This window comes from Leptonychotes weddellii, chromosome 1 (assembly GCF_054177405.1).
Source record: "Leptonychotes weddellii isolate Sample4059 chromosome 1, ASM5417740v2, whole genome shotgun sequence".
In the NCBI taxonomy this organism is placed as follows: Eukaryota; Metazoa; Chordata; class Mammalia; order Carnivora; family Phocidae; genus Leptonychotes; species Leptonychotes weddellii.
Window position 1 is genome coordinate 52,420,864 of NC_138369.1, and position 24,783 is coordinate 52,445,646.

Consider the following 24,783-nt stretch of genomic DNA (forward strand, 5'->3'; position numbering starts at 1 on the left):
TTAGTGACTTTAGGGGCTTTTGGAGGTGGAAATAAGTGGTACCAAGAAAAAGAAAAAAGAATTGGCTGAGATTCATTTAAGAAATAGATCCCCCGTTCCCTTCTGTATTCTACCATCACAGCAGAAGACTGACTTTTCTCTGCAGAGGGGTCAGATGCTTGGATTTTGGCATGGGGGCTTTATGCACAGTTGAAAATAGAGATTCTGTACTGAAAATAGGATAATAACTGATTATTATTACCCCTATCCTCCATCCCACCAATCTCATATCTAATTTAGTTTCTAAAATATTAGCAGCTAGATTCAAATCATCTAAGAAGCAGATTGAATAATCTGTCTTGGGGAGTCTGATCAAAGACAAAATAAGCAAAGGTGCAGAAATCAGAGAGTTGACCATGGAAAACCTGGCCAGATGACTATGCTTAAAGGCTATCTTTAATGAGCTCCATCTAAGCCTTCAGAACTTAAGTACAGCCTCCTAGAACCCCTTTCTTAAACATGCACATATAATAAAAGATCACCAAACATCTGAGAAAAATCCCTAACATGAAAGAGAAAGCTAAAACTAAACAAACAGATAAAAATAGCTAACTCTGCAGAAAAAGAAAACCAAGAGAAAATTTAAAACTCAACTCTCAGTAATGAGAAGGTAGGACAGACATTCTATAAATCGAGTTGGATACTGTAATATATTCATTTAGGAAAAAAAGCTCATATAAAGTAGAAGTATAAAAGCAAAATTTAAAAACTTGGTAAAAGGGTTAGAAGATAATTTTGATAAAATCCCCCAGAAAGTAGAGCAAAAGGTACAGAATTGGGAACTTTGACTGAGAAAAAGTAAGGAAGTTAGAGGACTAGTCCAGGAGGTATACATCTGAATAAAAGGAGTTCTAGAAAGGGAACAGAGAAAAAGGAGAAGAAATCATCAAAGGAAGACACTCAAGACTGATGCCATGCTTTTTCAGTTGGAAAGGGCCCACCCAGTGCCCTGCACTATAGATGAAAATGGCTTACCATTAGAATGTTCTGGAACCCTGGGAATGGAGAAGGTACTACAAACTTCAAGAAAGAAAGACAATAGGTCACACATAAAGGATCAGACTTCTGAGCAGAAACGTGGGAAGCTAGAAGGCATTTTCCAAAGGAAATCAACTTGTAATTCTTATTTATTGGGAAGATAGATTTGAATTGTTAATACATTTTTCTTTCTTTTTTTTTTTTTTAATTTTATTTATTCATTTGAGACAGAGAGATACAGAGAGCAAGCATGAGCAGGGGGAGAGGTGGGGGGAGAGTGAGAAGCAGACTCCCCGCTGAGCCAGGAGCCTGACGTGGGCCTCCATCCCAGGACCTGGGGCTCCATCCCAGGACCTGGGGCTCCATCCCAGGACCTGGAGATCATGACCTGAGCCGAAGGCAGATGCTTAACCATCTGAGCCACCCAGGCACCCCATAATACGTTTTTCTTATATCAAACTGGAAACAATACTTATTTAGAATGTTTTCCTTTTTGAAACTTTTCTAAGATTGTGCTTATCTTTTGTTTTTGAAGGTGCCCAGCTCCTATTTAGACCACTATTAAATAAATATGAGAAAGAAACACTAGAAAATCAGAACTTATATCTTGTCGGTGCCTCCAAGATTACATTGTTACTGGGTGCAGAAGCAATAGGTTTGGTAAAAGAGTGTAATGATAACACTATGAGAGCCTTCACATATGGAACCCGATATAACTTCAAAGATTTTGATGGTGAGTCCCAAGATTGTTTTTAACAGAATTAATTTATCTCAAAAATAAGCTTTTGATGAGTAGGTCAGGGGTCAGCAAACATTTTCAGGAAAGGGCCAAACTGTAAATATCTTAGGCTGTGTGGGCCATACGCTTTCTCACAGTTATTTGACACTGTCCTTGTAAAGCAAAAGTAGGCTTAGACCGTAAGAAATGAATGGGTGCAGCTGTTCCACTAAAATTCGCTTTTAAAGTATGGTCCATGGGCCTTTCTTTGCGACCCCTGGAATAGATGAGCATAAATTATTGTGACACATGTAATTTATTTATATTATTCTATCCTAATTCTCAGGATGGTGAATGTTCACTAGCTTGATACAGAAAAATCTTATAATGAGAAATGCAGTAGTAGTTCAGAATCGTAGAATTGCCATTTTCCTGGTAGGGTAACTGGTTCTCTTCTGGTCTCACAGGGGGTCCAGAAGAGAATGGTTTCTGGAAAGCACTGAGAAAGCCGGGCTGACCAAGATGTCAGAGTGGGAGTTTGGCTTCAGAATAAATCGGTCCCTGCCAGAGCTTTTAGAGTTAGTAGAAGATGTGATATGATTAGGCTTCTTCAGACTCACTCTGGATTTGTATATCTTAGTGCATAAATGATAATGGGAAAATTCACCACATTTAAGAGGATTCACTTGCCAAAAAACAATACTGTTTTCTTTTTTAAGATTTTATTTATTTGAGAGAGAGAGAGCGCCCGCACGAACAGGGGGAGGGGCAGAGGGAGAGGGAGAAGCAGACTCCCCACTGAGCAGGGAGCCTAATGCTGGGGCTCGATCCCAGGACCCCAAGATCATGACCTGAGCTGAAGGCAGGCACTTAACCAACTGAGCCACCCAGGCACCCCAACAGTACTGTTTTCTTATCAGACTATCTTCTCCCCCATTTATGGGAAGGGAAGGGCCTGGGCTTGCGAGTTTGGAGGAGGAAAATTTGTCATACAGCCAAACTTCAGTTCCATCCCTAGTTAGAATAGTGTTAGAATTAAAGAGCATGTTGCCTTCTGCTCGTTGGTATTAGATAAGATCAAGCAAGTATCTGCCATTTAGATGTTTGTACTATATTCTATAAGAACTAGTACTGTATGTAGTCCCCCCACCTTAGTGGTGGGGGGGACACATTCCGAGACTCCCAGTGGGTGCCTGAAATAGCAGTTAGTATGTGCTGTTTTCTTATACACATCCCTGTGATAAAGCTTAATTTGTAAACTAGGCACAGTAAGAGATTAACAACAATAATAAAGTAGGACAATGATAACAATCTACTGTAATGAAAATTATGCAAATATGGTCTCTCTGTCCCTCAAAGTATCTTATTTTACTGTGTGTACCCTTCTTGTGATGATGTGCTGATGAGGTGAGGTGAAGGTGAATGACCTAGGCTACCACTGACCTTCTGATGATAGGTGAGAGGGAGGGGATCAGCCACTTCTGGACTGTGATTCACGGGGGTAGCTAATTGCCCAGAAAGCACAACTGCAGATAAGGGGGGACCATTGTACAATGATTGAAGAATTGTATTATGTGAAGGCAAACAATATTTTTATTCTTACAGAATATCTAAGGTGCTTTACATTCTGTTTAATTTAGCAGTTTTATACTTTGCTTACTCCTTGTTTATTGTTTATATCATCATTTCTATAATCCCAAGTTATTTGAATGTTATTAATTTTATTTTGGCTGTTACTGAGAAAATAACTGGAAATTTTTGCATTCATTTAGATGACAATGATGACTTCCTTACAGTGGCAGAATGTCAATTCATTATCAAACATGAGCTTGAAAATCTTAGAGCCAGAAATGAAAAGATGATCCCTGGTTACCCCCAGGCAAAGTTGTATCCAGGAAAATCATTATGTAAGTCATTGTATCAACCAGCTTCATGAATACACATTATAATGCAATTATCTTTTCTTAGTAGACATGAATAACTAATTAGAAAGGCTTTATTTTTTTTTCCTCTTGCTGAAAAATACATAGAACTTTACAATAACTTATTTTTTCGTGAACATATCTTTTGCTACTAGAGCTTCATTATATTGTACCTTTAGATCAATATATTTGTTCTGTATGGTTTGCTACTTATTTATCAAGGTCTCGCAGCATTCAGTTAGCTTAAAATTGGATGTGAATACATACATATATTACTCATGTTAAGATTGGCAAAGTTTCCTTTATGTCCAGACACTCACTCTAGGGAGCCTGGGGAGGAATGAGAACAGGAGCCATCGTCTTTTCCTGGAGCCCTCTTTCCATCTGCTCTCATCTCAGTGAGTGGGAACTTGGGAACAAGGCTTAGGAAGAGCACAAAGTGACATAATACCTGAATGCAAATCAGCAGTTTGTAACTTCGTGTGTCATTCCATTTGAGTGAGAATACTAGTTTGCAGATGAAAGTGCTCACTACAGTGTGTGATTCCAAGGTTGCCTCAAACTCCCCCAGATGGTGGCCAAGGCCTCAGAGCATTTTTGCCGCCCAAATGCACTTCAAACATATAAGCCGCTGTGTTCTCTAGGCAGTATAATACTATCTTCCAGTCTTCCCCCCGCTCACCCCGGGAGGACAGATGCCTGAGAACCAGCCGACTGCCTTTTCTTTGTTGATATTGTCTTTTGATGCATAAAATTTTAAAATTTTCATGGAAGTCCAACTTACCTATTTTTTCTTTTTGCCTGTACCTTTGGTGTCATATCTGAGAAATTATTGCCAATGTCATGAAATAAAATCCAAGGTCATGAAGCTTTTCTTCTATATTTTCTTCTACAAGTTTTATAGTTTTGGGTCTTATATGTAGGTCTTTCTTTAATCCATTTTGAATTAACTTTTGTCTCTGGTGTTAGGTAAGAGTTCAGTTTCTTTTTTCTTTTTTTTTTTTTGAGGGTTCGGTTTCATTCTTTTGCATGTGGATATCCAGTTTTCCCAGTACCATTTGTTGGGAAGACTGCCCTTTCCCCATTGAATGGTCTCAGTACCCTTGTCGCAAATCATTTGATCATATATGTGAGGGTTTGTTTCTGGCCTCTGTTCTATTACATTGGTCTATATGTCTGTATGCCAATACCACATTGTTTTGGTTCCTGTGGCTTTGTGGTCATTTTTTTTTTTTTTAAGATTTTAGTTATTTATTTGAGAGAGAGCGAGAGAGGGAGAGAGAATGAGCATAAGCCAGGAGAGGGGCTGAGGGGGAGGGAGAGGAAGAGGGAGAGAATCTCAAGCATACTCCATGCTGAGCGTGGAACATGATGTGGGGCTTGATCTCACGACCCTGAGCCAAGCCAAAACCAAGAGTCGGCTGCTTAACCAACTGAGCCACCCAGCACCCCAGCTTTATGGTATGTTTTAAAATCAGGAATTTTTTTCTTCTTTTTCAAGATTATTTTGGCTATTTGAGGTCCCATGAAATTCCATATGAATTTTACAGTGGGTTTTTCTATTTTTGCAAAAGTCCTCACTGGGATTTTGATAGAGATTGCATTGAATCTGTAGATTGCTTTGGGTAGTATTGACATTTTAACAATGTTAAGTCCCATGAACATGGGATGTGTTTCCATTTATGTATGTCTTATTTCATTTAGCATTGTTTCGTAGTTTTTCATTGTGTGAATCTTTTATGTCTTTAGTTAATTTCTAAGTATTTTATTCTTTATTATGCTAGTATAAATGGGATTGTTTCCATAATTACCTTTTCAGATAGTTCATTGTTAATGTATAGAAATGCAACTTCTTTTTGTTTATTGATTTTGTATCCTGCTACTTTGCTGAATTCATCTATTAGCTATGACAGTGTTTTTGCAGAAAAGTTAGGGTTTTCTACACAAAATATAATATCACTTGTCAACAGAGATAATTTACTTCTTCCTTTCTAATTTGGATGCATTTTATTTCTTCGGTAATTGTTTGGGCTAGAACTTCCAATTCTATGTTGAATGGAAGTGGTGAAAGTGGGCATCTTTGTCTTATTCCTGATCTAAAGGAAAAGCTTTCAGTCTTTCACCACTCAGTATGATGTTTGCTGTGGGCTTTTCCCAGATGGATTTTATTATGTTGAGGTAGTTTCCTTCTAGTCCTAGTTTGTTGAGTGTTTTTATCATAAAAGTGAATTTTATTAAATGCTCTTTCTGTATCAGTTGAGTTGATAATGTGGTTCCCCCCCCTTTCTGTTATTATGGTGTGTTACAGTAGGCCAATTTTTGTACTTGAACTATCCTTGCATTCCAGGAATAAATTCCACTTGCTTGATATATGATCTTTTTACTGTGTGGGTGAGTTGAGTTTGCTAGTATTTTGTTGAGTATTTTTGCGTCATTGTTCGTCGGGTATGTTGGTCTGTAGTTTTCTTGTAGTATTGTTGTCTGGCTTTGTATCAGGGTAATGCTGGCCTAATAGAATGAGTTAACAGTGTTCCTCATCAATTTTGGGGGAAAGTTTGAGAAGGATTGGTATTGATTCTTTAAATATTTGGTAAAATTCACCAGCGAAGTTGTCAGGTCCAGGGATTTTCTTTGTCAGGAGATTTTTCAGTGTCCTTAGTAATTCAGACTCCTTACTAATTATAGACCTATTCGGATTTTCTGTTGCTTCTGACTTATGGTAAGTTTTCATGGTAGGTTTTGTATTTCTAGGAATTTGTCCATTTCATGTGGGTTATCTAGTTTGTTGTTAGACAGTTGTTAATAGTACTCTCTTACAATCCTTTCTATTTCTGCAGAATTGGTAGTAATGTCCCCATTTCTATTTCTGATCTTTGTAAGTTAAGTCTTCTCTCATTTTTTCTTATTTCATCTAGCTAAGTATTTGTCAATTTTGTTGATCTTTTCCAGGAACCAACTTTGGTTTCTTTAGTTTTCTGTATTGTCCTTCTTTCCTCTATTTTGTTTATCTCTGCTCTAATCTTCATTATTTCATTCCTTCTGCTAGCTATGGATTTAGTTTGTTCTTCTTTTTCTAGTTCCTTAATTGTAAAATTAGGTTGTTCATTTGAGGTCCTTAGCCACAAATTTCCTCCCTTTCTCTGTGTCTCCTAAGTTTTGTTGTGTTTTTGTTTTATTCATTGCTAAATATTTTCTAATTTCCCCTGTGATGTCTTCTTTGATCCATTGGTTGTTTAAGAATGTGTTTTTTTAATTTCCACACATTTGTGAATTCTTCAGTTTTCCTTCTGTTACTGATTTCTAACTTTATCCCATTGTGGTCTGAGGATACTCTTTATGATAGATCTTTTAAATCTGTTGAGACTTAATTTGCAGCCTAACATATAACTGATCTATCCTGGAAAATGTCCCATGTGCACTTGAGAAGAATGTGTTTTTGGTCCTTTATTGTCTGACTTACATGTAAACTGGATTTTGTGGACTCTCCTGTCTCTGAGTTATACTGTAGATATATGCTATGGATGCTTTTATTTGTTCTCCTTGTTGATCTGTATGGCTTTTAGGAGGTATCAGGAAATTTGATTCTTATTTGTCTACATTCCCAGTTATCTGCATATGTCTTGATATTGATTATATTATAGCAGTTTTTGTTGGACATATATATTTTCAATGTATAGATTAAAGATTACCATGATGGGGCGCCTGGGTGGCTCAGATGGTTAAGCGTCTGCCTTCGGCTCAGGTCATGATCCCGGAGTCCTGGGATTGAACCCCATGTCAGGCTCCTGGCTCCGCGGGGAGCCTGCTTCTCCCTCTGCCTCTCTCCCTGCTCATGCTCTCTCTCTCTCTCTGTATCTCTGTGTCTCAAAATGAATAAATGAAATCTTAAAAAAAAAAAAAAAGATTACCATGATTGCAGAAGAATTTTTTTCAGTAACCTTTTAAGAGTTACTTGGTTGTATTTACTTTCTTCTTGTCTTTAGGTAAGCCAATTATGTGTATGTGGGCTCTTAAATATTCTCTGAAATATTTTTAAGGTTTTCTGTAATTTTCTTAGGCTTGTCTACCATTTTCCTGGCTATGTTTTCAGTCTTTCCTGGTAGCTTTTTTTATGACTTTGTATCTGTAGTAGTTTTGTGTCTGTCTTAAATCACTTTTCTGAGCTCTCACCTTCAGCTCTTATAGCTCTTTGGGTTTTAATTTCAGAGAGATGGCTTACTTTCATTTCTTTAACTTTCATTTCTTTAATTTCATAGGCTTTCATTGCTTGCTATAATTTCCTGCTATGTTTCTTTTCTGCCTTTGTTTCTGGTTGCCTTTTCCCTGTAATGTTTCTGCATAGTTCTATGCCAGTTACTTGTGGTTATTACTTACTTTCTAGTGAGCCCTTGTTTTTCCAGACCACTGTCTTTTCCAGCAGATGCAGTTCAGGAGTCCACCATGAGTCCTTTTTGCCCATATCTGGGCAGTGGGGCAATCCCCCCCCTCGTGTCCAGGAGAACCCTGCCCTCTCCTCCTTGACCCCACTGTGCAGAGGTATGGGTGCTTTTAGCTTAGCCTGGGCTGACTTTTAAAGCCTCTTCTCATGGTTTGTGATTTGGATTTATAGGTTTTTTTCCTTACTTTCATCAAAGATAGGTGTTTCCCTTTATGTGTCTTGTTTCCTTTGTTGTTTTTAACTTTTGTCATGAACAAGAACAGGGCAGAGGTGTCTTTCTGCCACTATTTGTTACCAGGAGTTCCACATTCTGTATTCAGGCAGTTGTTTGGTGCCTTTACAGAATTTTAAATCTTTCTTAATCTCTTAGTGGGAATAAGACACAGCTGGGTACAAAACAGACTGAGGCACTGTCTTGGTGGTTAATGTCAGCATCCCATTTCTTCCTGTTTATCCACATTATTCAGATGCTTATGTGGAAGCCCCTGCTTCCTTCTGCTAGTTTCTGCACAGGTACATCCTCTTTCTGCTGCTGGGACTGAGACTATGTGTACATTCCCTGCAGATGGGGCTCTGGGGCAGCAGCAGTTTTCCAAATGTTCCCAGCTGCTTCAGAGAGAAATTTCCAACCGAATGAAAACCTTGAAGGCAATATATGTAAATGGATTTTTCTTGGGTGTATAGGTACCCTGTTTGGTGTCCTAAAGCCATAATAGAAATAACTTTCTTGCTGGCAGGATGAGGCTTTATAAACAAGGATCCTCCCTCTCTTTCTTTCTTTCTTTCTTTTTTTTTGTAATGCATATAAAGATAAAATCATCTCATCATGGTCATTTGAAAATTTTTTATACATCTGAAGTAAGAATCATATTTCCATTATCAAGGCTGGATTTTCAAAATCTGCATTATTCTCTTCCTTTATATCTTTGAAAATGTGATCCCTAAAATGCTGTGTTATATCATATTTGGTTGAAGAAGAAATGGGATGTGCATATGGGATATGTGTAATTATAAAGTGTGAACTGTTTTCAGAGTGCATATTTTAGAACTAATAAAACTCAGAGTAACTTAAAATCTTAGATTTCCATGAGGTTAATCCATAGCAATAAATGGAAAAGCTTTTTTTTTTTTTAAGATTTTATTTATTTGTGTGTGTGTGAGAGAGAGAGAGTGCACATGAGTTGGGGGAGGGGCAGAAGGAGGAAGAAGCGGGCTCCCCACTGAGCAGGGACCCCTTCCCCCCCCCCCCCCGACACAGGGCTCAATCCCAGGACCCCGGGATCATGACCTGAGCTGAAGGCAGATGCTTAACAGACTGAGCCACCCAGGCGCCCCCCCCCCTTTTTTTTGGCTTTTAAGTTTCACAGGAGACACTCCCTGGGCATCCTCTTTCCCACAGCTAATTGGGAGCAGAGATTGTAACCTGTTCATTGTGATCCCATCAGCACTGTGAGAGCTAGCCAGGCCTTTCATGAGAAACACTCTCTGCTATTGCAGGTTTAATTTGATTTTACACGCAATGATTGTGATTTTGTTTGCTACAATGTTCTGTTTTGATAGCTTTCGTTAAGTAGATGGCAACTTGTGTCGTGGTGAATGTGACCTTGAGCCAATTAGGAGATACTGGGTGCTTGCAGTCAGGGCTCTCCCTCGTCTCACCAGACAGCAAGCAATGTGGACGTCTAAAAATGTGTCTCTCTACATGTGTCTTAGTCGTGTTTATCTTGAGTTTTCTCTGTGAGCTGAGATCACTCAGACTCTTCCTTTCTCCTATTGATTCCTAATAGTTAATGCAGGTAACACAATGAAAGATCTTCTTTAGAAAAAGGAGTTAAGGGACCTGAGAATTTCTTATATATTAACTGTATCTTAAGGGATGCTATTTAGGTTCAAGCTCTGTCTCAAAATGTCTGTCAGATGATTATCATGGTTTGATTGATGGGATATGGCACAGCTCATCTTTAGTTTTATATTGTCATTCTTTTAGGACATTATAGTAACTATTCCTGAATATCCTCTGTTTACACATAGGTTAGAGTGGTCAGATACAATCTGTCTTCTAATATTATTAATGGACCTTATAAGAGTAATAAAGTTTCAAGTAAATATCATGTAGCAGGCATGTACATAAGAAGATTAAACTATAAACTATTGATACATATATATATCTATATTTCTCTTTCTCTTTATAAATATATCACTGGGTACATCAGTGTGTATATATATATGTATATACACACACACATACATACATACATAGACATATGCACACATACATGTACTGTGTTTTGGTGCATATATGCAGTTTTTATATTAAGCAGGATTAAAAACAATGCAGGAATATAAAAATGTATTTTGAGAACACAGGTTATTTCTGAGAAGCAGTTTTTTCCTTATTGAGACACAAGTGGTGTGTTCATACCTGACTGCTAGAGTCCAGTGGGGGGACCTGGGAGAGGGTGCTGGGACATGGCAGCAGCTACAGGGGGCAAAGGGGCTCCCCGTCTTCATTGTACCAGCCTTTACTTCCTCTGGGGGCTCTGTGCGCTCATCATCCCTTTTCTGGATTAGAGGCAGCATGACCTGCACAGAGACACTGTAAGGAGTTGTGAGAGAGACTTTTGTTTTTGCTTTTGAAGTAAGCATGTGACATTAGCCAAAGACAGAAGCAGTACTATGTTAGTATTATTATGGTGTTATTTAATTTAGAGGTCCAACTATAAGCCAGGTTAGTTATTGCTTCCCTTAAATTAGATTTTGCTTTGTTTGGCTAATCATTAAATGGCTGTAGTAGTAAGAACCCTTGTATTTGACAACAGATCATTCAGCATTCTTAAAGGAAGGACTCTTGGTTTGGGTTGTTTAGTTTTATTTTTTAATGGAAATATAGTTGACATACAATATCCTATTAATTTCGGGTGTACAGTATAGTGACTGGACATTTACTTACTTTATAAAATGATCACCATCATAAGTCTGGTTAACCATCTGTCGTATGAAGTTGTTACAATATTATTGACTGTATTCCCTGTGCTGTACTTTATATCTCCATGACTTACTAACTTTATAACTGGGAGTTTGTACCTCTTAACTCCCTTTACCTATTTTTTCCATCCTTTGATCCCCTTCCCCTCTGGCAACCACCGTTTGTTCTCTGTATTTATAAGTATGTTTCTTTTTTGTTTGTTCATTTGTTTTGCTTTTTTTTTGTTTTTTTTTTGAAAGAGAAAGCATGAATGGGTGGGGAGAGAGAGAATCTTAAGCAGGTTCCACGCCCAGTGCAGAGCCCAGTGCCAGGACTCCATCTCACTACCCTGAGATCATGATCTAAGCCAAAATCGAGAGTCAGACACTTAACTGACTGAGCCACCTGGGTGCCCCTGTTTTGCTTTTTAGATTCCACAGATAAGTCAAATCATATGGTATTTGTCTTTCTCTGTTCTGACTTATTTCACTTAGCATAATACCCTCTTGGTCCATCCATGTTGTTGCAAATGGCAAGATATCATTCTTTTTTTTTATGGCTGAGGAATATTCCATTGTATGTATGTTTATATACTACATCTTCTTTATCCATTCATCTATCGATAGACATTAGGTTTATTCCATATCTTGGCTATTGTAAATAATGCTGCAATGAACATAGAAGTGCAGATATCTTTTTGAATTAGTGTTTTCATTTTCTTCAGGTAAATACCCAGAAATGGAATTGTTGGATGTTATGAAATTCCTATTTTAGCTTTTTTTTTTTAAAGATTTTATTTATTTATTTGAGAGAGAGAGAATGAGAGACAGAGAGCATGAGAGGGAGGAGGGTCAGAGGGAGAAGCAGACTCCCTGCTGAGCAGGGAGCCCGATGCGGAACTCGATCCCGGGACTCCAGGATCATGACCTGAGCCGAAGGCAGTCGCTTAACCAACTGAGCCACCCAGGCGCCCTCCTATTTTAGCTTTTTGAGGAAACTCCATACTGTTTTCCATAGTGGCTGTACCAATTTACATTCCCACCAGCGGTGCTTAAGGGTTCCTTTTCCTCCACATCCTTGCCAACACTTGTTATTTTTTGTCTTTTTGATACTAGCTGCTTTGACACATGTGAGGTGACAGGTCACTGTGATTTTGATTTGCATTTCCCTGGTGATTAGTGATATTGAGCATTTTTTCATGTGTCTGCTGGCCTTCTGTATGTCTTCTTTGGGAAAATGTTCAGGTCCTCTGCCCATTTTTTAATCAGATTGTTTGGGGTTTTTTTTTTTTTTTTTTGGTTGCTGAATTGTATGAATATATTTTGGATGTTAACCCATTATCAGATATATCATTTGCAAGTATCTTCTACCATTCAGTAGGTTGCCTTTTCATTTTCTTGATGGTTTCCTTTGCTGTACAAAAGTTTTTAGTTTGATGTAGACTCAATAGTTTATTTTTGCTTATGTTGCCCTTGCCTGAGGAGACAGAACCAAAAAAATATTGCTAAGACCAATGTAGGAGTTTACTGCCTGTATTCTTCTTAGGAGCTGTATGGTTTCAGGTCTTACATTTAAGTCTTTAATCCATTTTGAGTTTATTTTTGTATATGGTATAAGAAATTGATCCATTTTCATTCTTTTACATATAGCTGACCAATTTTTCCAACACCATTTGTTCAAGAGACTGTCATTTCCCCATCGTGTATTCTTGCCTCCTTTGTCATAGACTAATTGACTATATATGCATGGCTTTATGTCCTGGCTGTCTATTCTGTTCCATAGATCTATATATCTGTTTTTGTGCCAGTACCATACTGTTTTGATTATTGTAGCTTTATAGTATAGTTTGAAATCTGGGAACATGATACCTCCAGTTTTGTTCCTTCTCAAGATGGCTTTGGTTATGGGGGTGCCTGGGTGGCTCAGTTGGTTAAGCATCTGCCTTTGGCTCAGGTCATGATCCCAGGGTCCTAGGATCGAGTTCCGCATCGGGCTCCTGGCTCAGTGGGGAGTCTGCTTCCCTGCTCATGTGCTCACTCTCTCTCTCCTATCTCTATCTGTCTCTCTCAAATAAATAAATAAAATCTTAAAAAAAAAAAAGATGGCTTTGGTTATTTGGGGTCTTTTGTGGTTCCATACAAATTTTAGAATTATTTGTTCTAGTTCTATAAAAAATGCCATTGGTATTTTTATAGGGATTGCATTGAATGTGTAGATTGCTTTGGTTATTATGAACATTTTAACAATATTCTTCCAATCCATGAGCATGGTATATCTTTCCATTTATTTGTGTTATTTTCAGTTTCTTCTGTCAGTGACTTACAGTTTTCAGAGTACAGGTCTTTCACCTCCTTTGTTAAATTAATCCTGTGTATTTTATTATTTTTGATGCAATTGTAATTGGAATTGTTCTCTTAATTTCTCTTTATGATATTTTGCTATTAGTGTATAGAAACACAACAGATTTCTATATATTAATTTTATCTTATTCATCTTTACTGAATTCATTTATTCTAATAGTTTTTTGGTGGATTCTTTAGGTTTTTCTATATATAATATTATTCTATCTGCTAATAGTGACAGTTTGACTTTCTTCTTACCAATTTGAATGCCTTTTATTCCTTTTTGCTGTCTGATTGTTGCGGTTAGAACTTCTAATGCTATGTTGAATAAAAGTAGTGAGAGTGGATATCCTTGTCTTGTTCCTAATCTTGAGTGTGATGTTATTTGTGTTTTTTGTTATGTGTGGCCTTTATCATGTTGAGGTATGTTCCCTCCATACCCATTTTATTCAGAGTTTTTAGATCATAAATGGTAGAATTTTGTCAAATACTTTTTCTGCATCTATTGAGATGATCATGTGATTTTTATCCTTTATTTTGTGAATGTGGTATATCACATTGATTGATTTGAGGATATTGAACCGTCCTTGCATCCCTGGAATAAATTCCATTTGATTATGATGTGTGATCTTTTTAACGTATTATTGAATTTGGTTTGCTTATATTTTGTTGAGGATTTTTACCTCTATGTTCATCAGTGAAACTGGCCTATAATTTTCTTTTTTTGTAGAATCTTTGTCTGGTTTTGGTATCAAAGTAAATTCTGGCCTCATAGAATGAATTTGGAAGTGTTCCTTTCTCTTGAAATTTTTAGAATAGTTTGAGAAAGATAGGTATTAACTCTTTAAATGTTTGGTGGAGGGGCACCTGGGTGGCTCAGTCAGTCAGTCGGTAGTGTCCGACTCTGGATTTCAACTCAGGTCATGATCTCAGGGTTGTGAGACTGGGCCCCATGTCGGGCTCTATGCTTAGCGTGGAGTCGGCTTGAGATTCTTTCTCTCCCTCTGTTCCTCCCCCTCCCCACTCACACTCTCTAAATAAATAAATAAATAAATAAATAAATAAAATAAATGAAATCTTAAAAAAAATAAATGGTGGAATTCACCTGTGAGGCTGTTTGGTTCTGGGCTTTTCTTTTTTGGAAGTTTTTTGATTACTGATTCAGTTTCATTACTAGTAATCAGTCTGTTCAGATTTTCTCTTTCTTCCTATTTCAGTCTTCCATGAAAATTGAGTGTTTCCAGGAATTTATCAGTTTCTTCTGGGTTGTCCAGTTTGTTGGCATATAACTGTTGGTAGTAGTCTCTTATACTCCTTTGTATTTTTGTGATGTCAGTTGTAACTTCTCTTTCATTTCTAATTTTATTTATTCGGTTTCTCTTTCCTTCCTTCCTTCCTTCCTTCCTTCCTTCCTTCCTTCCTTCCTTTCCTTCTCCTCCTCCTCCTCCTCCTCCTCCTCCTTTGATGAGTCTTGTTTATCAATTTTGTTTATCTTTTTGAAGAACCAGCTACTAGTTTCAATAATCTTTTCTATTATTTTTGAGTTCTCTATTTCATTTATTTCCACTTCGATCTTTATCATTTCCTTCCTTCTGTTAACTTTGGGCTTTGTTCTTTCTCCAGTTTTTTTAAGTGTAAGGTTAGATTGTTTATTTGAGATCTTTCTAGTTTCTTGAGGTAGGCCTCTACTACTATAAACGCCCCTCTTAGAGCTGCTTTTGTTGAGTCTCATTGATTTTGGAACAATGTGTTTCTGTTTTCATTTGTCTCAAGGATTTTTTTGTTTTTGTTTTTAATTTCCTCATTGATCCATTGGCCATTGGTTCTTTATTAGTGTGTTCTTTGGCCTCTGTGTATAGGTTTTTTTAAAAAAATTTTTTGTTGTTGATTTATAGTCTTACACCATTGTGGTCAGAAAAGATGCTTGATATGAGTTCAGTCTTCTTCAGTTTATTGAGACTTATTTTGTTCTCTAATATGTGATTTATCCTGCTGAATATTCCATATGGACTTCAAAAGAATGTGTGTCCTGCTGGTTTTGGATGGAATTTTTTGTATGTATCTGTTAATTCCATCTGGTATAATGTGTCATTTAAGACCACTGGTTTTTTAAATTGATTTTCTGCCTGGATGATCTATCCATTTTTGTAAGAGGAACATTAAAGTCCCCTACTATTATTGTATTATTGTTAGTTTCTCCCTTTTTGGCTGTTAATATTTGCTTTATATACTTAAGTGCTTCTATGTTGGGTACATAGTTATTTACAACTGTTATATCCTCTTGTTGGATTGATATTTTTATTATTATGTAGGGCCCTTCTTTGTTATACAGTCTTTGTTTTACAGTCTATTACGACTCTAGCTTTCTTTTCATTTTCATGGAATATCTTTTCTCACCCTTCACTTTTAGTCTGGGCATGTCTTTAGGTCTGAAGTGAGTCTCTTTTAGATAGCATATAGATGAGTCTTGTTTATTTACCCATTCAGTCACCCTGTATCTTTTGGATACACTTGGAACACTTTGTCCATTTATATTTAAGGTACCTTTGATAGGTATGTACTTAATGCCATTTTGTTAATTGTTTTTGGTTGTTTTTCTAGTTCTTCTGTGTTCCTTCTTCTCTTGCTCACTTCCCTTGTGATTTGATGATTTTCTTCAGTGTTATGTTTGAATTCCTTTCTTTTTATTTTTTGTGTATCTATTAGAGGTTTTTGGTTGTGATTACCATGAGGTTCACATATAATACCTTATGTATGTAACAGTATATTTCAAGTTGATGGTTGCTTACGTTTGAACACATTCTAAAAGCACTACATTTTTACTCTCCCCCCTCCCTGCTTTATGTTTTTGTCATCATATTTCACATCTTTTTATTTTGTGTATCCCTTAGTTAACTGTTGTAGATATTGTTGACTTACTACTTTTGTGTTTTAACCTTCATACTAGCTTTGTAAGTGGTTCACCTACCACCTTTACTATATGTTCACTGTTACAGTTAGATTTTTTCTTTTAAAATTTTCTATTCTTTTCCACTTAAAGAAGTTCCTTTAACATTTCCTATAAAGCAGGTTTAGTGGTGATGAACTCTTTTGTGTGGGGAACTCTTTATTTGTACTTCAATTCTGAATGATAACCTTGCTGGGTAGACTGTTTCTCTTTGTGGGTTTTTCCCTTTCAGCACTTTGAATATATTGTGCCACTCCTTTCTGACCTGCAAAGTCTGCTGAAAAATCAGCTGATAGTATTATGGGTGTTCTCATGTATGTAACTAGTAGCTTATTTCCTGCTGCTTTTAATATTTTCTCTTTAATTTTTGACATTTTCATTATTTTGTATCTTGGTATGAACCTCTTTGGGTTCCTCTTGTTTGGGGCTCTCTTTCCTTTTTGGACCTGGATGTCTGTTTTCTTGCCCAGGGTTCTCTTTCCTTTTTTGGACCTGGATGTCTGTTTTCTTGTCTGTTTCAGCTGTAACTTCTTTAAATAAGTTTTCTGCTCCTTTCTCTTTATCTTCTCATTCTGGGACCTTTATAATGCAAATGTTAGTACCCTTGATACTGTCCTGAAGGTCTCTTGAACTATCCTCAGTTTTTTTTTTTAAAGATTTCATTTATTTATTTGACAGAGAGAGAGAAGAGGGAGAAGCAGGCTCCCTGCTGAGCAGAGAGCCTGACGTGGGCTCGATCCCAGGACCCTGGGATCATGACCTGAGGTGCCCCAACTATCCTCAGTTTTTGAAATTCTTTTTTCTTTTTGCCATTCAGGTAGGGTCATTTCTATTATCCTGTTTTCCAGATTGTTGATCCATTCTTCTGCATCCTCTAATCTGCTGTTGATTCCCTCTAGTATATTTTTCAATTCAGTTATTATATTCTTTGGCTCTGAGTGGTTCTTGTTTTATATTATTTCTTTCTTTCTTGAAGTTCTTGCTGTGTTCATCAGTTCTTCACCTGAGTTTGGTGAGCATCTTCATGACCATTACTTGGAACTCTTTATCAGGGAGATTACTTGTCTCTTTTTCATTTAATTCTTTTTCTGAGGTTTTGTCTTGTTCTTTCATTTGGAACGTATTCCTCTGTCTTCTCATTTTGACTCTTTGTGTTTGTGTGTTTTAGGTAGATCAGCCACATCTCCTGGTCTTAAAGGAGTGGCCTTCTGTAGAAGGTGTACTGTGGGGCCCAGAAGTGCAGTCCCCTACTGGTCACCAGAATCAGGAGCTCCAGGGGTGTCCCTTGTGTGTTCCCTCCTGTTTTGGGTGAGCCACAACTGTTGTGGGCTCATGGTGGATGGAAGCCCCTTTGGGGGAACACCAGTTAAGGCAGAGATGGCCTGGGGGGTGTGGTGGGGTGGGAGCTACTTTGGGGGCTGCCTTCCAGGGTGGGGAGAGTTGAGCAGGCAGGTCTGCAGGGGAATACGAGGGTGGGGCTAGCAGCGCTAGCAAGGTAGATAGAGAGTGTCAGAACTCTTTCTCACCAGTACTAGGCTAGCTAGGTAGGGTGAGAAAAATGGCATCTGCCCACGCTTCCATTCCTGGAGAAAGTTCCTGCAATTCCCTGCACCTCTGGCACGTTCCCCAAAATTAGTCAATCAGTCTCCTTTATGAATGGCCCAGGCACTTTTCAAACTGCTGCCTCTGCACTAAGTCTTAGGGCGAGTATGTGGGTGGGTCTTTTAAGAGTGGAGTCTTGGTTTCCTATAGCCCTCGGCTCTCTTTGGATTAAGCCCTGCTAATTTTCAAAGCCAGACATTTTGGGCCCATCTTCCTGGTGCAGGTCCCCATGGCAAGATTGCCCCATGTGGGGCTTGAACCCCTCACTCCACAGGGAGGATCTTCCTGCATGTGATATCCCTCCCACTGCCATGCTGGGGGAGTGGGTCCCGATCAGACCACTTCTCTGCCCCTCCTCTGCTTCTCGATGTGACTTTTTCTTTCTAGCTGTGGAAGAGTTGTTCTATATGTAGTTGTAGCCTTGGTGTGTCTGGGGAGAGGTGAGCTCCAATCTGCCATCTCGATCCTCCTGGGAAGCAGTTGTTTCTTTCTTTAAATAGACCTGCACAGCATCATACTTTCCTTTGAAGGTAAGGGTCATCTTAATTACATTCTTAGCTGACAAGAGAAAGTTAAAGGATTAAAAGAAAACCTCTATTTTTAGAAGCTGAAATTGGAACCATGCTTTTGGCATTGATGGTGAAGAGAAGCCTGGTAATTTAGGACTTGAGGCTTTATATTCTGAGTCCTTCAGTTCACTGTCCTTTTTTTAGAAGTAGCTGGTTTTTATGCCTGCCTAGAAAGTCATCTATAGTAGAATGCAGTCAGGTTTTTTTTTTTTTTTTTTTTTAAGATTCTATTTATTTATTTGACAGAGAGAGACACAGCGAGAGAGGAGCACAGGCAGGAGGAGTGAAGGGGGGAGAGGCAGGCCTCCCGCCGAGCAGGGAGCCCGATGCGGGGATTGATACCAGGACCCCGGGATCATGACCTGAGCCGAAGGCAGACGCTTAACCATCTGAGCCACCCAGGCGCCCCGAATGCAGTCAGTTTTTTAAAAAGAACTTAGAAATAGTAAAATAAAGTAGATGTTGTCAGTTCAAAGTTGAATAACTTGACACAGTAATTGAAAAGGATAGTAATGGAAGAAAGAATAAAGTACAGCTCTACATCTTCAAATAAGAGATAGGAATCAGAACAGTTGTGGATGACCGACTTTCACTCATGTGAGCTGAAGAAAAACCCACTGAAACGCTTTAGAATAAAAACATTAAATAATGGATTTTACAGCATCAGTGGCTAATATAACTTAAACCATGTACCTTTTTCCCCTAATTAATGATATTTTGAGTGTATGCCTTTTTTAATCATTAAGAATTTCATCACATCCCTAGGTTTTCAAGACTTTTTAAAAAAGATTTATTTATTTTTAGAGAGAGAGAGAGCACGAGAGCAGGGGGAGGGGCAGAGGAAGAGGGAGAATCTCCAGCAGACTCCCTCCTGAGCATGGAGCCTGACCTGGGGCTCGATCTCACAACACTGAGAGCATGACCTGAACTGAAATCTGGAGTCAGACACTTAACTGAGCCACCCAGGTGCCCCTGCTTTACTTTTAAATTACTCTGAAGATTTTATGATAAGGCCTCTGTCTTGAGAATACCATCTCTCTTTGTTATATATAATATTTCTACACGGAAAACTTAAAACATACTTTTCTTCAATGCTGCAGACATTCGTTTATCATCCTCCTGAAGGGCCTGTTGCTTAATATGCTCATCACCTTTCTTTGGTGACAAGGTAGATAGGAGATAAGGGAGGCAGCCCTTGGAAGAGGTGAGCTGATAAACCTTGAAGAGCTCAAAGCTTATCAGTGAATGAAAACAGCATCTCCAGCTCTTCTTTTTGCAAATTCCATCTTATAAGCAGCTATATTCTTTAGAGACTCTATTAGAAGCTTGTGTGGAAAGTAGTCCGTCTCCCCACATATGGCACAAAGCACTGCATCAGAGCTCCCCATGTCTGCTGAACACACTTCCTGTTAATAGAACCTGAAGACCCACCCGCCCTGTGAGTCCCTCTAAATAATTATGGATGAGAGAATGCCCTGTTTTCACTTACACTTACCAGGGGATATTGTCTTTGGTTAAATTCATTTGTCTCTTTCAAATATGTGCATGAGTGATAAAATCATACCAGTCAGCTGACTGCTGAAAGTCTGATTTTATTTGATTTTGATATTTGCTGTTTATAAACATAAGCTTTTGTTATCAGATTAGAAAAGATGAAAATGATTCTGCAAATATTCAATATCATCAAGAATAAAAGGAACTGAACACTGTCTTCTTACCTTCACTGTAGTGGGAGGACAGATTGGTAAAGTCTTTCTAGGGGCAGTTTTATAATAGGTGTTCACGTTTAAAATACATATGCTCTTGGACCTAGCAATTCTACTTCTAAGTGAGTTCGAGGAAATAGTGGGCAGGTGGGAAAAGATATGTGTATAAGAATTTTAACATTTATTTGTTTATTTATTTATTAAGATTTATTTATTTAAGAGAGTGCGACAGGGGGAGGGACAGAAGGAGAGAATCTCCAGCAGACTCCCTGCTGAGCGTGGAGCCTGATGTGGGGCTCGATTCCAGGACCATGAGATCATAACCTGAGCCGAAACTAAGAGTAGAATGCTTACCTGACTGAGCCACCCAGGTGCCCTGAATTTTAACATATATAATGGCAAAAAAGTGGGAGGCAGGAAACAAGTATTTTTCAATAGAACATTAAATTATAGCACTTCATACAAGGGAATATTATGATACTGTTAAAAAGGACATTTCATGTTTATAGGCATTGGCATTGAAAAACATTTGTTATACACTACTACATGAGAAAAGATTACAGAACAATGTGTATAGAATGATCCTACTTTTATTTTTATAACACATATTTATGGATGTTTGTTTTAAAGTTTGGTTTTACACAAAATTGCTGTTTACAGTGGTTATTTTTTGTCGGAGGATCTCTCCCAATTCTAATTTGTACATTTCAGTATGGTTTTTACATAAACTTGTATTGCTTTCATAGTTAAAGAAAATACTCAAGATATTTCCATGTGAAGAACAAAAGAATATATGCCTTTAGAGTAGGCAGTATGCCACTGCTCCTTGTGTAGCACCCCTTTCTTACTGGGCTGTCTTTCCAGCATTTGAAGAAGTATGTCACAGTGATGAGTGATCTCAAATCCCTTTTATCTAGTTTGGCACATTTTCCCTCCACAGTGAGAAGATTGCTCACCTCTGGCATTGTGATTCAGGTGTTCCCACTGCATGATAACGAAGCCCTAAAGAAGCTTGAAGACAGCTGGTACACCCGGTTTACTTTGAAGTATCAGCCCCTAGGTACGTGTCAATACCTGTTCTCATAGAGAACAAGGACTACCAACGAGGCGTCATGATTCAGCAGTGGTGCTTTCTCACCATCTCGGGTAGATGTTTAATGCTCTGCTGGGCAAGGCTCACCAGCTGCATGTGGGCAAAAATTGGGGTTGGATAAGATGGTTTACATGACCTACTTAGTAATTTATTTTATTTCCAATAGCATTTCCTATGGGCTGAATGACAAGCTTTCATTAAATTTCACCAATAGCACAGGCTATTCAGAGTGGCCTTCATAAGTACGTGTCCGAGTCGGAGTAGGACAGATTTTAGGAGAATTTCATTTGACTGTGAATATCCTGTATTTGAAAATTTCTCTTTCTTTAGAGCTAATAATTTGAGTGGACCAAGCTGTGCTCATTTTTAGGGGCAGACAGGCCTAAACATCTTTTGAGGTAGTTTGTAAGTATCTTGGTGTATATTATTGAATCTATCCCTTTTCTCTGAATACAGTTACAAGAGTATCCATTAATTTATTTGGTATGTGTTGAGCATTACTGTATGCAAACTGACATCAGTGTGGATATTCAGATTTTTGGCTTTAGTTATGTTTTTCTAAGCATAAGGATTATTAAGCTGTTAGATTTTACCATAAGTGTTGCTATCCATATTTCTTTCAAGGGCATTTCTCTTTTGACTTTGTTTAAAGGAATCCCTCTAAAATAATTTTATTTCTAATTTCCATTCCTGAAAACATCCACTATAATATTGTAACAGTAAATAAAAATTTGTTTTTAAGATGAAAATTTGAAATTGCATTTGAATTTTTTCTTGTATTCTTTGAAAGGAAAAGTTTGTTTTTAATAGTTCTAGGTAATACACTAGTAGTTTTGTGTTACATTTATTGACATTTTTTTCACTTTGTGTGCCATTTAGGTGCAGTAAATTTAAGTATTGCCTCTAGCACTTGTAGGTGACAGTATCCAGTAGCTGCTTAGAAATTGAGGGGAAAAGTGAGTTAATGGTGAAGGCTGAGCATGGTTGTGGTAGAGGGTGTGAGGCTTTGGGGAGTGCTGGGACTGGTGATAGCAGCTGGGGCACAGGTGAATCTTGACCTTCCCCTTAAGATCAAAAGAGGGACGTCATGTGATTTGGAGCCCAGAACCCTGAGCACCTTTTTTTTTCATTGTTTGGATATCCTTTAACCTGATTCAGATTTGAGGTGACCTGATCATACCAACTATTTTAACATGTCCGTAGGTTAGTTAAAAGAATAAGGATAGGGAAGAATAGCTTATACCAGTTTACTCTGACCCATCTGCACAGACGATCTGACACATTATCTTAAAGTTTTAACTGCGTATAATTAACCAAGAAATAATAACCCCATTATTGTACCTCCCCAGCCCCTGCATCGCACTCTGCTCCCAGTGCAGGATGCTTTTACAACCCAGGCACTCACCCAGGTAGATGCAGCTGGCAAAGGATGTAGTGTTTGAGACCCCTTTTGGGTTAGCTCCTGCCGAGTTCACAGAATATTTAACAGTGATGTTGCTTGTCCCTTCTTTTGCCCAGTTCTTATAGGAAGGTATAGAGATAAATGTGTCCCATGGCTGTTCTAGAAGTTAATGTGTAGAATATTGTTTTGTACTTTTGAATAGCTTTTCTCCAGTGTATTGAATCATTTGCCATGGCACATTGATGAAAATTTACATTTTTGGATAGCGGGAGCAGATACTGTGGATGGGGAGTCTTCTTTGAAAAGAACATCTATAACTATGATATTAAAGTGAGAGAAAGGCAGGGAATATAAATTAAACCCCCAAATTAAAATGGCTCATTGGCTATATGGCTGAGTTTAAGCTAGGATCATGGAGATTTGGGACAAGCCCCAAGCTGAGTTTTTCTTTGGGAAGAGGGCATCCATCAGATAAGGAAGTAAAGAGGAAACAGACCCTGGGTGCCTTTCAGAGCAGCCCCAGCCTGGGCTCTAAGCTGGGGCAAGTATTGGGCTCGCTCTCCAGGCAAGTGGGGTCTGTGTACTGCATGGAAGATGGATTTACTATTGCACACTGATTGGGAAATGAGGGTATTAAATGATCCCCATTTAACTACAAAAATAAATAAGCTTACTTGAAATGGTGAAAGTCTTTGGTAGTCTCTACTTAAGGTCTTCTTTTTCCCTTTCATTGTAGACCGTATTCGTGGCTACTTTGGGGAAACAATCGCTCTTTACTTTGGATTTTTGGAATATTTCACTGTTGCCTTAATCCCTATGGCAGTCATTGGGTTACCTTACTATTTGTTTGTGTGGGAAGACTATGACAAGTATGTGATCTTCGCCTCCTTCAACCTGATCTGGTCCACAGTGATCCTGGAAGTGTGGAAGCGTGGCTGTGCCAATATGACCTACAGGTGGGGGACACTTGTCATGAAGAGACAGTTTGAGGAGCCCCGGCCGGGATTCCATGGGGTCCTGGGTATCAATCCCATCACTGGTAGGGAGGAACCTCTCTACCCCAGCTACAAGAGGCAGTTGCGCATTTACCTGGTCTCGCTGCCCTTTGTGTGCCTCTGTCTCTATTTCTGCCTGTATGTCATGATGATTTACTTTGACATGGAGGCCTGGGCCTTGAGTCTACATGAGAGCAGCGGATCCGAGTGGACCAGCGTCCTGTTGTATGTGCCCAGCATCATCTATGCCATTGTGATTGAGATCATGAACCGCCTCTATCGATACGCTGCCGAATTTCTAACTTCATGGGGTAAGACGTGATGCTTGCATTTATGTCTTATTTGCCTATAGGAAATGTTGCTTGGATCATAGGATTCCTATAACTGCAGCTTTGCAAAGCAAGATGTTGCTGTGGGCTCACTATAGAGACGTAAGGGGGAATTCATCAGCTTTGTGGGTTCTGATGCTCTCACCTCCTGGTTATCGTGGCCGTCATAGACGAATGTTAGTCACTGCACTCCAGATGCCCTGCTAACTCTTTGTCCGTGGTATCTCATTTTCACCTCCTCAGCACACCATGAAATAGAAGTTATCTCACCGTTTTAGGGATAAAGACCCTGAGAGTTAGCAGTGTTCAGGCAAATTGTAGAGCCAGGCTAATCCAGACCTCTCTGTGTCTAAAACCTGTGATCCCAATACTATAATTTTGTATTTTTTGTTGGGGGTAAAGTAGATTGAATTATCTTCAGATACTTTGGCCAAGTGAACTATGTCTGGTGTCTGACAAACAATTACTAATGGTTTAGAGCACCAAGGATTGCCACTGGCCTTAGTAGAGTGGGTACTCTTGTATATATCTGTGCCAGAGGGGAATGGATATAGTTTAAAAATGGTCTTGGGGCGCCTGGGGGGCTCGGTCGGTTAAGCGTCTGCCTTCGGCTCAGGTCATGATCCCAGGGTCCTGGGATCGAGCCCCACGTCAGGCTCCCTGCTCAGCGGGAGCCTGCTTCTCCCTCTCCTCCCCACTTGTGCTCTCTCTCGCTATCTCTGTCACTGTCTGTCTCTC

General features: G+C 38.6%; 1 protein-coding gene across 4 annotated transcripts in view; it reads left to right on the top strand.

The window, feature by feature from the left end:
- Nucleotides 1–24,783, top strand: part of ANO10 (anoctamin 10) — a 213,303-nt gene that overhangs the window by 9,834 nt on the left and 178,686 nt on the right. For all 4 annotated transcript variants that reach the window (XM_081823379.1, XM_081823392.1, XM_081823402.1 and 1 more), the window contains exons 3-6: nt 1,553–1,750; nt 3,508–3,642; nt 21,167–21,286; nt 23,458–24,027. In XM_081823379.1, the coding sequence (XP_081679505.1) occupies nt 1,553–1,750; nt 3,508–3,642; nt 21,167–21,286; nt 23,458–24,027 (1,023 nt within the window). The remainder of the gene's footprint in view (nt 1–1,552; nt 1,751–3,507; nt 3,643–21,166; nt 21,287–23,457; nt 24,028–24,783) is intronic.